Source organism: Megascapheus bottae, chromosome 3 (genome assembly GCF_031878675.1).
Source record: "Megascapheus bottae isolate mThoBot1 chromosome 3, mThoBot2.hap1, whole genome shotgun sequence".
Lineage (NCBI taxonomy): Eukaryota > Metazoa > Chordata > Mammalia > Rodentia > Geomyidae > Megascapheus > Megascapheus bottae.
In genome coordinates, this window is record NC_143511.1 from 79,964,204 (window position 1) to 79,978,293 (window position 14,090).

Genomic DNA, 14,090 nt, shown 5'->3' on the forward strand with positions numbered 1-14,090 from the left:
TGTTTATAAAAGATTCTTTAAACTATATTTGTTTTGAAGAGATTACACACACACACACACACACACACACACACACACAATTTTAATTTTATATTTTGCTGGTCCTTGATCTCAGGGCCTGAGTACTGTCCCTGAGCTTCTTTTGCTCAAGGTTAGTGCCCTTCTACTTGAGCCACAGAAGCCTCTTCCAGCTTTTTATGAGTGGTTCATTGGAGATAAAAGTCTCACAGACTTTTCAGTCTAGTCTGACTTTGAACCTTGAGTCTCAGGATCTCAGCTTCCTAAGTAGCTAGGATTACAAGTATGAGCCATGAGCACCTGGTTAAACTAAAATATTTTTAATTAATATAGAATTTATATGAAGCAAAACATGTAATTAAGTATATCTTTTAATATATTTCCTATATATACATGGAAGTACGGAACAATCATCTCAGTTAGGAGAGGGAACATCTTTATAAAATACCTTGTACCCAGTTAAGTCAGTACTCTCTTCTATCCAGTAAAATGATGAACAAGACGTTGGAAATGTCCAGGACTTTAATAGCAGTGATCCTGAAAATATTTTAAGAACTTAACAGAAAACATCATCAGAATGAGAGAAATCCGGTGTAGGAATTGTCAGCCAAACAACGGAAATTACAGAAACAATGACTGCTCTAGAGAGCTAGGTGTGTTGGTACACATATAACTGTCATCTTAGCACTTAACCAAGAAGATCATGAATTCAAAGGCAGCCTGGGATATGTAGTTAGAATGGGTCTTACTGACATCAACAACAAAATAAATGTGTACTTCAAATAAAAATTACCAATAGAGGGGCTGGGAGTTTGGCCTAGTGGTTAAAGTGCTTGCCTAGCATGCATGGAGACCCGGGTTCGATTCTTTGGTACCACATACATAGAAAAAAGCCGAAAGTGGTGCTGAGGCTCAAGTAGTAGAGCTCAAGCCCAGGACTGGCAAAAAAAAAAAAATTACCAATAGAACCCTAAATAATAAAAGGCTGTTGAAATGAAATATAGCTCAGTGTAAGGTATGTTATAAGAGGGAGAAATGATCAATAAAATAACACCTCATTGACCTATGAGACAATATCATGAAGTTTTAACCTGCATAGAATTGGATTCTCAAAAATGGAAATGAAAAAAATGAGGGAGAAATTAAATCTTTAAAATATTATAGCCGAGGGGCTAAGAATGTGGCTTAGTGATACATTGCTTGCCTAGCATGCATGAAGCCCTGGGTTTGATTCCTCAGTACCACATAAACAGAAAAGGCCAGAAGTGGTTCTGTGGTTCAAGTGGTATAGTACTAGTCTTGAGAAAAAAAGAAGCTTAGGGACAGTCCTGAGGTCCTGAGTTCAAGCCCCAGGACTAGCAAAATAAATAAATAAAGTAAAATAAAATATTATAGCCAAATATTCCCAAATTTTATTTACAAAAAATAAATTTACAAAATTATAAAACCTAAATAATGAAAACACAAAGAAAACCACACCTAGGAAATTAAAGGACAGATCATTGTATTTTATGCTAATCAGTTCTCAACTTTGTAGCATACTTAGATCCTGTAGAAAGCTCTTTTATTTATTTATTTTTTTTTGCCAGTCGTGGGCTTGAGCTCAGGGCCTGAGCACTGTCCTTGGACTTTCTCAAGGCTAGAGCTCTACCACTTGAGCCTCAGCACCACTTCCGGCTTTTTCGATATATGTGGTACCAAGGAATCGAACCCGGGTATTCATGCATGCTAGGCAAGCACTTTAACCACCAGGCCAAATTCCCGGCCCTAGAAAGCTCTTTTAAAAAAAAAAAATCTAATATCCAGGTTGTACCCCATGCCATTGAGTAGGACTCTCCAGACTGAGACCTATGTATGAATTGCGTAGTCCAGGGAACTCTGTTGGATAGCCAACTTTGAGATCCAGTGCTTTATGTCCCTTACCACTAAAAACTAGCTCTAACTCCCATGGGCTCCTCTGGATTTTGAGGCAATGTCCCATGGTGTAAATAGCAAGCTGCCCTCCATCTACCTGAGGGATGTAAAAGCAGGGAACTTACAGTGTAACCCTGAACAACAGAAAACTCTTCAGCTAGTCCAGGGTGAAGAAAAGTTTCCTGGATAGTGGACCCTTATGACCAATCATATTCTGTATAGCTACTCTCACAACCACTAATCCAGTCCTATCAACTCTAGAAATGCTTGAAACAGGATTATTGTTGGAAAATCATGCCCTCTGGTGTCCAAACGGGGAATGGTCAGGTTTTTCTTCTCCCTCCCTCCCCCCTTCATTCTTTCTTTCCCTCCCTACCTCTCTCTCTCTCCCTTTCTCTCCCTCCCCCCCTCTCTCCCTCCCTCTCTCTCCCTCCCCCCCTCCGTCCCTCTCTCTCTCTCTCTCCCTCTCTCTCTCTCCCTCTCTCTCTCCTTCCCTCCCTCCCTCCCTCCCTCCCTCCCTCCCTCCCTCCCTCCCTCCCTCCCTCCCTCCCTCCCTCTCTCTCTCTCTCTCTCTCTCTCTCTCTCTCTCTCTCTCTCTCTCTCTCTCTCTGCCAGTCCTGGGGCTTGAACTGAAGGTTTGAGCACTGTCCTTGGCCTATCTCAAGGCAAGAGTTCTTCATCCTCTTTCCCCTCTTTGTTAAAGCAATTCAACAGGTTTCATTGTTCTGTTTTCATGCATGTATATAAAGTTCCTGGACAATAGTTGCCTTTCTTCACACTTTCCATTTGCCCTCCTCACTCCCACTGCTACCCATTCTCACTGGTTGCATGTTTTCTCTCATATGCAGAAATGAGAGGTGGAGGAAGGGAGGGAGGGAAGGAGGGAGAGAAGGGGGGTGATACATTAGAAGCTCTTAATGGCCATCAAATCCTATTCCAGGTCCAGAGATATGCGTGTTTGTCTCCATGTTTCTTAATAAAGCCCAAGAGAACCTGGTGTCAGGGTTTCTAAGCCTTGGCACTAATGACATTTTGACCCGGTATTTCTTTGCCGAGGGGGACTGTTGTGGGCATTTTAAATTGTTCAGCTGCATCCCTTGCCTCTACCCATTAGATACCTGTAGCACCCACATACACATACCAGTTCTGACAACCCCAAATATCTTCAACCCAGACATTGCCACTGCCAAATTTCCCTAAGGGTGGAGCAGGGAGGAGAGGCATTCCAAAGCTGGGAAGCAATGCTGAAGCAAATGTAAACCACACATTATTGCCCTTGAAGTAGCTAGCACTAAATCCTGCAGACTCTGTCACACCATTAGAGCCTAAGATTCAAAGTAAGCTACAGATCCTCTGAGTTCCCATATGTGGCCACAGGAAAAGTGCCAGGTGCCAGGCGCAAAACCTCCTGCTTTTGTTATTATTGTTGTTTTTTCCAGTCCTGGGACTTGAACTCAGGGCCTGAGCACTGTCCTTTGGGCTTTTCTCAAGGCTAGCGCTCTATCACTTGAGCCACAGCACCACTTCTGGCTTTTTTCTACGTATGTGGTATGGAGGAATTGAACCTGAATCTTTGTGCATGCTAGGCAAGCACTCTACTACTAAGCCAAACTCCTGGCCCAAACAACTCCTGCTTTTTAAGTAGGACACACAAAAGATGACTTTTTAAAAATTAAAGTCATCTCTTATGAGGCATAATGGGAGTGAAAGTTAATGCAGTCATCCACTCGTTTAGTACATGTTTATTAAGTAGTGCTCCTGAAATAGGTGAGATAATAGATACTAGAGTTGATTCTGTCTATGAAGAGCTAACAATTCTAGAGGGGTTTGATGGTGGAGGTTTCAATGATGAGTTGAAGAAAGCCCAATGTCAACAGGCTTAAAACAGCAATGCGACTTTACTGGCTCATGTGAGAAACACACGAGCAGTGCTGATCTTAGGTGGTTCTGTATCTCATGCCAGGGCTTACCTCCTCCTCATTTGGATCAACCAGAATTGTAAGCTTCCTTATCTCTAATAAACATCTGAACGTTTGTTTGAATTACTCCTAGGTACCTGCCCATCCCTTAACCAATCCTTGCAACTGGGAGTAGGGAAGTAGAAAGTGCAAATGAACTTGGCCTAGATTGCTTGTTCCATCTCTGGCAGGTTTCTGTAGAAATCACATGGGTTCCCTAAAGAAGATGAGACTGCTGAGAAGTAGGAGACCCACACATCCTGGGTGAATGTAGGCCAGTCAGCCAGAGAGCCCTTTTTGTTTCTTTTCAAACAGGCTCTGTCTGGTGACTTTATCCAATCCCAAAGCCCCATTTTTATAAGTACGTAGGAATTGTGGGCTTCCATGCTTCATACCTGCTGCTTCTCAATCTATCCAGCTTTACAGTGAGTCCTTCTCATCTGTCAAAGCTCAGTTCAGTCAGTCCTATGAAGCTTTTTCCCACTCCCTGAATACCTTCTTTCCTCCATAGTTCCTTAGCTATGTACACATTTTGGACCTGCTCAGGTTCCACAGACCTGCTTTTACTGAATAATGCCTTGCCTTTGCAAGTTTTCAGAATGCTCAGTTCTCTCCCTTTAGAACATAACCTTTTGATAGTGATTCTCTTGGTGTCGATAGTTCAAAATGGTTAAAGTATGTGTAAGAGAATGAGGGAAGTAGCTCAGTGCCGTTGTTAGAAGACAGGCTTTAAACAGATCATTTGAATCCTGGTTCTTCACCCTTCCAGATCTGAGACTTTGACTAAGATCCCTACTTACCCCTGTTAAAATATGTGAGGTGTGCTATACATTCAATGAAGTTTTGCTTGTAAAAATATTGTTGAATTGATATAGCTATAGCTATAGCTAATATAGTACACATCTCATGAACACTGGTACTGTCAGGATCTCGTGTGATGGTGACTTTAACTATGAATAATACAAGCTGTCATTCCAAGAAGAAAAAAGAGCCAGGTATGGTGGTATATACCTATAACCTCAGCACTTTGGAGGCACAGGAAAAAAGACTGTGAGTTCTAGGCCAATCTACAGGGCTATAAATCGGAGCACTGTTCCTTGTCTCAAAATGCCAAAATTAAAAGTGGGGGAAAGAAAGTCTTTCAGGCCTTAAATAAGCTTCTCTCCTTTGAGCTGCATGCCTGCATGTGCTTCTCAGTTTCAAACTGGAGTGGGAAGATGCATGGCTGACCTGTCCACCTGCTCCTTGTCCAGGCACATCTTCCAAGGGACTGCATTGGTGCAGCAGCTCCATGCTTACACGGTATTTATATCAGCCCTGCACACACAACTGATAGGTAAGAACAGTCTTTCTCACATGATGAATTTAAAGTTATTTGATGAATCTGAAGCAGGTTTAATATACCACAAGTGGGAGATCGTACAGGCCTAGGTTGTTATCTAGTTTTCAAACTATTAATTCCTACGCAAAGAATTCTTTACAAGAATTTGCACTTGTGAATTTTTTGCATTTTTGAATTTGTAATTTCTTTACAAGTTGCATTTTCCAAGCTATGAAATGTGGCCATCCATATGTGCTATATTGGCACATATTTCCTGTGACTCCTAGGTTTGAGCTTCAACACAACCATTTACCAACTGGACAGTTTGGCTTTTCAGAACCTCATTTTGCTCATTTGTATAATAGGACTCATCCTCTACCATGTGGCCACCATATACTGTTGAATCCTTTCAGATCTGAGACTTTAAGAGATTCACACTAATCCCTATTAAAATATATGTATATGTATTTGAAAGTCAGCAATTATGGGTGGCCCACATCCATAATCCTACCTACTCACGAAGCAAAAGTTTGCAAGACCCCATCTCAACTCTTACCTGAGTGTGGTCAAATATGCCTATCATCCCAAAGTATAAGTAAGAGGATTAGAGTCTAAGCTGATCTGGATGAAAAGCAAGACCCTATTTCAATTGGGCTGAGAGTACAGGTTAAAGCAGTACAACACCTGCCTTGCAACCATCTCACCATATCAGCCTGATTATCTGTAAGTTATTTGGTAGTGCTTGGATTTGAAGTCAAGATTTTGTGCTTGCTAATCTGGGGCAATACCACTGAGCCACATTTTCAACCTACCTTCAATTTTTATATTGTAAATATACCTACCAGGCTTGCTAGAAAAATCAGCCATTCCTGTTGACCAGATGTTCTCCAGATGTCATGACTAATAACTCCTAGATATGGTTACGGCATTGTTTTCTCCCTCTGTCTTGTTTCTCCACCCTGGGCTTCAAGAGATCACTGATGATTCTACACTGGCTGACAGTTATTTCAGTGCATGTTGAAAAGCTCAATGTGAGCGCGTTTTACAAGTTTTGGTGTGAACCTCAAGTCTGATCTTTGTAGTACTGTTTTTGTAATGGGACATTTTTTTCAGAAAGGCAAGAAGGTTCTGAGTCTAGGAACCTAAAATCCTACCGTTGACAGTTCTGAACATGTTTGGAAGGAAATGCATAATCCATGAGCAGACCAGAATGTATTGAGAAAATAATTTATTCAATTGAAAAGGCAAAATTAAAAAAAAAAGTTTAAGTATTATCACTAACAAGGCCCTGAATTTTTCCCATTAATGATTTAAAGAATTTTTAAAATCAAGAAATTCCCTCAAAATTTCTTTAGCCATTTTCTCTAAACTTCCATGATAGATCGTTTCTTTGGTTCAGCACTTCAACCCTTAACCGCAACTTACTCTAGACAGGGCCCAGCACAATGTGTATAATGGAGAAACAAGATCTTTAACTGATATGTGATTTCCATTTCCATTTTCAAAGCTCACTAATTCGAGAGGGTTTTTTAGGGGGAGGGGCAGGAGCTGGAAATGTGACTTCATTCATTCACTCATTCATTCATTTGGCAAGACTTAAGAGTAGAAGGCACAGTGAAATGGTAAAGAAAATGTATGTTTCGTTTCTCTCAAGCCTTTTGCTCCAGATTCCAGGCCGAGTGCAAAGGCTCTTCAAATACATTGCTTGAAGATGCAAACAAAGGACCTAAACTGGAACATAAGCAAAATATAAATATACATGCAGATGTGTATGTTGCCTGCCAAGTCTCTTATGTTGGGTTGCTTACCTTCCATAGACTGTCACTGCTTCTCTTAGAGAAGTGACTGAATGCTCAACTGCTCAGTCATGACAACCGGCCCATCTCACTACCATCCCTCATGCTTCTGTCACAAAATCAATTAACCAAGTTGTCAAATACATCTGGTTGCTATACTTCTGTAGTGCAGGAGTGTAGAACAGGAGTAGGAAAATGGAGATCGTTTGGTGGCAGCGCTTTATCTCTGGTCTGCACTTCGGTACCAGCCCTCTGTGTTGAGTCATGATGGGCTGAAGAACCCTGGGGTTTAGAGCAGGTATCCGGATCAGCTGATAACACTTTGCCTTCTGATGAAGCCAAGCTTCTTGAAGGTCTCTTTAGTGTACTGTGGGTCTTCCTCTTCTCTGACACCATCTACTTCTCCTCATCAAGTGACTGAATATGACTTAGGCAAAACAAAATGTACCTTCCATTTAAAGCCCTGCTGTTAGTCATTGGCTTGAGAAGGCCAGAGGTCACCCGTGTGCCCTGTGCCACTTGAATGCCACTGCCCCAGTGGTCAGACCTTCTTTTTCCACCCTCTTTTTTGCTATTTTGTGAGGCTTTCTTTTCATGTCAAGGTGGGCACCCTCTGGTCCATTCAGATTCCCTGGAACTCTTAACATGCACAGCCAAGATCTCTTTTGGGAATTTTAACCAGTCTTTTGCACAGAAGCCACACTGTATCCTGATGAGTAAAGAGCATCAACTACTCATGACTTGAGGCTATCAACCTTGAGGCTATCAGCCTTTGAGGATTGCCAATGTAGATGGTATCCTTACTAAGATTTCTCTTGCCACACAGCAACTTTATGTTGCATTAGACCCCTCAAAAACAAAAGGACACTGGAATTAATGCTCTTCTCTCTACCACCCTCCCAGCCATAGCTCGCTGTCAAATACTTTCCTTACTACTTTGTTCTCCACTGTGTTTGCCTCACATGAGTAACATGAGTAAAATGTTCTGGCTCTTTCTTTGCCTGTGACAAATTCTTTTTGGTTCAGCTGATAGTATTTTCCCCCATCTATTATCGGTAAGAAATCACTGGGAAATTTACATCTGATTACCCTAGATTCATTCTCACATGGTACAAGGCTCAAAGTTATAAGGCAGAATAGCATGGTTTTGCCACAGGGATGTTAGTATTTTTAAAATTAAAATTTCTGAGAAAACTAGCCAGAAGGATACTCTCTCGCTTTCAGAATCCCATTAGCACCATGTAAAATCAGACATTATTCCTAACCACACTATACTCTTTTGTTTGCCAAGCTATCTTGACAATTTTAATATCCGTTGGCAGACCTATATGATAATCCCAGCAGTATTCTGGAGATAAGATTTTAGTGGGTTTGTTGAGGAGGAAATACTTGTTTAGGTGGCTTTCATCATGCCACTCAGCTTCTATGTCATTTTTCTTGTCCTGAAGAATTCCTTTGAAGCACTCCTGAGTGAGGTTGAAAACCTGAATGGGTGTTCCTCCAAAAATAGCTGCATGGTAATAAAAATCCCCTTGTCCATACGGAATGTATGCTGCAGACTCCTCCCGCCTCTCATAGGTAAATTCATCAGGATTCGCCTTGTACCACCAGGCCTGGAGTTGAGCCACCAACTGGCCCAAAGTCTCCACACCAAAATTGTCTTGGAAGGTCTGGTCGACATCCATACAGAAGAGGAAGTCAACCTCGTGCTGGATGTGGCTTGAAATATGCTCCCCAATGGTCTTCATGCGCATCATGCTGATATCCTGCCACCTCTTCTCAGGCTTAATTTCAAACACTTTGAGGGTACGCAGAGGATCCAGCTCTATCAAAGGCATCTGGGAGACATCATCCACCATGATGTAAAAGATGACCTTGTGACCCACCATGAAGTACCTATTAGCAGATATTATGAACTCTTCCAAGTAATGCTCAATATATCTGAAACAAAAAGAAGGAATAGATTTCACCTTTGGATTCTTACAGGAGACCACATGCTAGTATAACTACCTAAATTTTATAGTTCAAAAGGGAAAGATTTTTTCACAACCCAGATGGGTATTCCTCTGTACGGGGACCTCTGTGAGTGTAACATTCCTGCCTAACTCTCCACCCGTCATGTCACTTAGCCCTAAGGGAAGTGGAGTGATTGATCTGACTGCTGATGTTAGAAGAACAACTGGGCATGCACAGCCCTGTCCTCTTGCCAGTCTGAGAGAGCATGTGTTCTTAACTGTGCTGCCTGCCAGTGAGCGTAGTGCTACAGACTCTATTCTTGTATCTGCAAGTCTGTAGCTTCTACTGTTGTGGATAGCTGATTGTCAGAGTCCTTCTAATGCTGTGGGCCAATCATTAGGATGTTCTGTGCTTACGTTCCAATACCAGCTTTAACTAACTATAAGAGGTGATATTTACTATCATTTTGGGGTGTTTGGTTTTGGCCCTCTGTCTAATTTATAAATTGGCTCAGACTTGACGGAGTCAAAAAGGTATTCATTTTTTACCTCCTTCAAAAACCCCAAACTATACCTCAGCAAAGGTACAAAGGTGACATGAACCTTGAGACCACTTCCGGGATGCATACCCCCAATCCAATCCCCCTGTTTCTGGCTAAGCCCAACCATCAGCACCATCTCTTCCTCCTCTCCGATGCAGAGAATGGGGCCAGGATGTGGAGCTCCTTCCATACAGGATGGTCATCCTGCCAGCCTCCTATGTGCACCCCAAACACTAATCCATTATCTAGATATGACCCTTATAAATTCATCCAAATGCTATAGCAAAGTTTTCACCTTATTTAAACCTTTTTTTTTTGTCTTAAGAAAAAAGAACAAAAACCCAGGTGCTAGTGGCTAATGCTTGTAATCCTAGGGACTCGGGAGGCTGAGATCTGAGGATCACATTTTGAGGCAGAGAAGTACTTGAGACTATTATTGCCAATAAACTACGCAGAAAAAGCCATATGTATCACTGTGGCTTGCGTTGCAGAGCTGTGGCCTTGAGCAAAAGAAGCTCAGGGACAGCACCCAGGTCCTGAGTTCAATGCTGAGGACTGGCAGAAAAAAAAAACAAAAAACTTTCTGGCCAGAGGACGTCCTGAGGGTTAGCAGCCTTCACCCATTTTAACTACCCAGAACCATTGTCTAAAGATTAGGAGTTGCTATATGACAGGACTATATGCATTCTAGCTCAGAAAGTATAAAAAGTCTATAGACAGGAACCATTTTGAGTCTTGATCTGTTTTCCACATGGGGTATGGGAAATGTTTTTCTCTCTTGCTTTTCTTTTTGTTGTTGTTGTTGTATTTTATTGTCGGGGTAACATATAGAGGAGTTACAGTTACATTCATCAGGTAGTGGGTACATTACTTCTTGAACACAGATATCCAGTCCATATTTTTCTCCCCCTCCCTCTCTCTCATCAGTCGTGGGACTTAAACTCTGGACCTGAGCATTGTCCCTGACCTCTTCAGCTCAAGGCTACCGCCCTACCCCTGAGCCACAGCATCACTTCTGGTGGTTAACTGGAGATAAGTGGCTTATGAACTTTAGTGCCTAGCTAGCTTTGAGCCAGAGATCCTCAGATCTCAGCCTCCTGAGTAGCTAAGATTACAGAGAGCTACCATGCCCAGCTCTCTCTCTTTTTTCTATTTCTCCTTATTTTATCCTGAAATGCTAGCATAAATCCTTGCTAAAGGATATTTTTGTACCCGATGTTTTTATTCATTGGTTAGTGCTCTACCAACTGAATCATACTGCTAACCTCTAAACTTTTATTTACAGACTTTAAAAAAAAAAAAACAGTTTGAGGTTCACAGCAAAGCTGAAAGTATTGAGAAAAAGTACTGAGCTTAAAGTATTGAAAATTCCCATATGCCTCCTGCCTACATTTATGCACTGCCTGCTGCCATATCCATATGCCTAAAATAGAATGATAATTTTGTTATAGTCAACAAACTTACACTATTACACCACTAATTTCCAAAGTGCAGAGTTTATATTAGCATTCATGTTGTGTATTGTATAGTCTGTGGTTTGGGGAAAATGACATGTATCTACCATTATAATGGTACTCAGAATAGTTTCATTACCCAAAATTCCTATATGCTATCTCTGTAGTTTTGCCGATAATATCATAGTTATAAACATATAGTCTGCAGCTTTTCAGATTGGCTCATTTCACTTATTTGTATGCATGAAAGGCACATGCATGTCTTATCATGGCTTGATAGCTCATTTATTTTTAGCACCAAATAATAGCCTATTGTCTGAATATTCCACATTTTCCATTTACCTGTCAGAGGACAAGTCAATTCCTTCTAAGTTTTGACAATTTTGAATAAAACTTCTAAAAATATCTGCACGCTGGTTTTTGTGTAGGCATAAATTTTCACCTCATTTGGATAAATGTCAAGGATTATGATAAGAGTTGGCTGAATTCTGGAAGAAACTGTCAAACTTTCTTCCAAAGTGGCTGTGCCATTTTGCATTCCTAGCATCAATGAATAAAGGTTCCTGTTTCTCCATATCCCTGATGACATTTAGCAGTTAGTATTTTGTTTGCTTTTGTTTTTGCCAGTCCCTGGCTTGAGCTCGTATATTAGTACTGGGGTTTGAATGCTGGGCCTAAGCACTTTTATTGCTTTTCACCTAAGGCTAGAGCCACACTTCCATTTCTGGATCGTTTTTTTTCTGAATAATTGGAGATAATGGTCTCAAAGACCTTTCCTGCCCAGGCTGGATTTACAGCTCTGATCCTTAGAGTGCTGGCTCCTCAGTAGCTAGGATTATAGGTTTTAGCTACTGGCACCTGGCTTTATATTGATAGTTTTTACAAACTCAAGCTACAGACTGTCTTTGTGAAGCCATGAATGCTATAAGAAGAGAAAGAAGTCAGATAGCTAATGTAATTCATCCAAACCTAAAACTCATGCCCTGTGAATATAGACTGAACACACTACCTGCCAATCATGATGGTTTGAAAATAGTAACAAATGGCATTTTTTCCTTGCCTCTCAGATTTCCTTTCTTTGCTTGCAAAGAAGAAATGTGCTCTTGTTGTTGAATGCTAGAAACTCCAGGTTTTGTAGCATTGGTTCTTTAAATGAATAGAATATATTCGAGCACTCCAAAAAGAGACTTTGACATGACTTATGACCAGGACATTATTCTGAACTCTAGAACTTTAAGAAATGTCTAGTGTTCTCTGAAGCTTGGAAACAATATTGGAATGGGGGTGAATGTGACATTGTGAGGTTTTACATTATTTAGATATTAGAGCACTGCAATCAGCCCAGTGAATTGTTTGAAAATAAACTAACCATAATACTTTCTAAAGGTCCAAATCCACTCTACTACTGCCGACTACAAACAGTCCTCTTTTGCCTTGGAGCTGAGAGCACAGTTTTACCAGGATGTGCAAGCTACAAAGTGTGTGTGTGTGTGTGTGTGTGTGTGTTCTGCAGAGTTGCAATTAGGTGGTTGATGCCACTGCTCATCAGTGAACAATCATCTGGTCTTTGGGGAAATCTTGAGATCAAATAAATCTGGTCTTTGGGGAAATCTTGAGATCAAATAAATCTATCTGCAACATGGCTGGCCTGTCCCCTTTTATACCAGTTGATTAGGTGAATTAAGCACTAGCTCCCATCACACAATTAGAGATTTTTGTAAGTAAAATTCTGGTCACCTTTTCCTATTAGCAGCACTATCAGGCCTCTGGAATCAGTTCATTTGGCAACAATTGAACTTGACCGGCTTTGTTATGGATACAACAGCAATGCTGTTGGGGATTGGGGAGGAGAGTCTTCACAGTCAGCTTTCCACAGGGTCCACTGTTAGGCCTTACTTGTTAAAGATCAAGCTCACATCAACTTTGTATAAGGCAGGGAAAAGATATTTCCATGTAGCTTTTCCAAGCACTATATGTGAAAAGGCCTGGGGATGGGGGCAGAAAAAAAAACATAGGAAAATTGAGCTCACAGTTATATTTTAGAAGAAAAATCATTTGCTTCTTCAAGAAAGCAAAATAGCTGCATTTTATTGTTTTGTTTTGTTTTGGTTACAGGTACTGGAGCCTAAACTCAAGGCCTTAATGCTCTTAGGTTTTTGTTTCAGGCTGGCATTCTCCCACTTGAGTCACAGCTCAAGTGGTAGATTGGTGGTTAATTGGAGATGAGTCTCATGGACTTTCCTGTTCAAGCTGGCTTTGAACTATGATCCTTAGATCGCAGTCTTCTGTGTAGCTAGGATTGTAGGCATGAACTACCAATGCTAAGTTACACTCTGAGATTCTAAAATTCTAGCTAACCTTTTAAGTATGAATGACTCCAAGTTTTCTAGATCAAATGTTCTGAGCAAGGAAATGGAAGCTGAAACTAAAACCTGTCTGACCTTAGAAACCTCTGAGCAGCCCAAATCTCCAGGGTCAAATCCAGAATGACCAGGCAATAGCTACCTGAGGAATCCATGAATGGGGAAGCCTTGAGAACACAGAAGAATGAAGTATGCTTGGGTTGTCTAGCTTGCTAGAGGTCAGGAAGGAGATGGTTTCAGGTATGCTGTTGATGGCTGGGTCTCAGCAGAAGTCACTGAAAGTGTCTTAAAGGTTCTCCTAATGAGAATTCAGGCGAATCATAGATAGCTTTCATGACACTATGGGTTTCCTGACAGTGCAATAAGAAAAAGCAAAGGACATTTTTACCAGTGATACCTACCTTCCAACAGCAAAAACCGTCAACCCCACGGTGAGTTTTTGTTTGGCATAGTACTTTTCTAGAATATCTCTGTTGTAAGTGCCTTCCCACACAACAGGTGCATTCCATTGGGTCACCGTCACAACCTCTGGGCGTTTCCTGATGATAAAACATATAGCCCCATGTCAGTGACAGCTCTGCTAAATCAGGGCAAAGACTCCAAGAAAAAAAAATGGATCCACTCATGTGCCTGAGACTATCCTGAAGGGCCCTGTGGGATTTTTATGTATTGTTCTGTATTTTATTTTTCAGTCTTGGGGCTTGAACTCTGGGCCTGCGTGGTGTCTGTGAGCTTTTATGCTCAAGGCTAGCACTCTACCACTTGAGCC

The 14,090-nt window shown here is 41.2% G+C and overlaps 1 protein-coding gene and 1 long non-coding RNA gene across 4 annotated transcripts in view; one reads left to right on the plus strand and one right to left on the minus strand.

Moving 5' to 3' along the window:
• Window positions 1-14,090, plus strand: part of LOC150065873 (uncharacterized) — a 70,717-nt gene that overhangs the window by 55,170 nt on the left and 1,457 nt on the right. The gene's annotated exons all lie outside the window — the stretch shown is intronic.
• Ggta1 (glycoprotein alpha-galactosyltransferase 1 (inactive)) overlaps window positions 6,425-14,090 on the minus strand; it is a 53,216-nt gene continuing 45,550 nt past the window's right edge. For 2 of the 3 annotated variants that reach the window (XM_090330556.1, XM_090330555.1), the window contains 2 exons: window positions 13,723-13,860; window positions 6,425-8,948 (listed from right to left, as the gene is read on the minus strand). In XM_090330556.1, the coding sequence (XP_090186682.1) occupies window positions 8,255-8,948; window positions 13,723-13,860 (832 nt within the window). In that variant the 3' untranslated portion in view covers window positions 6,425-8,254. The remainder of the gene's footprint in view (window positions 8,949-13,722; window positions 13,861-14,090) is intronic. The other variant, XR_016534990.1, reaches the window with a different exon arrangement.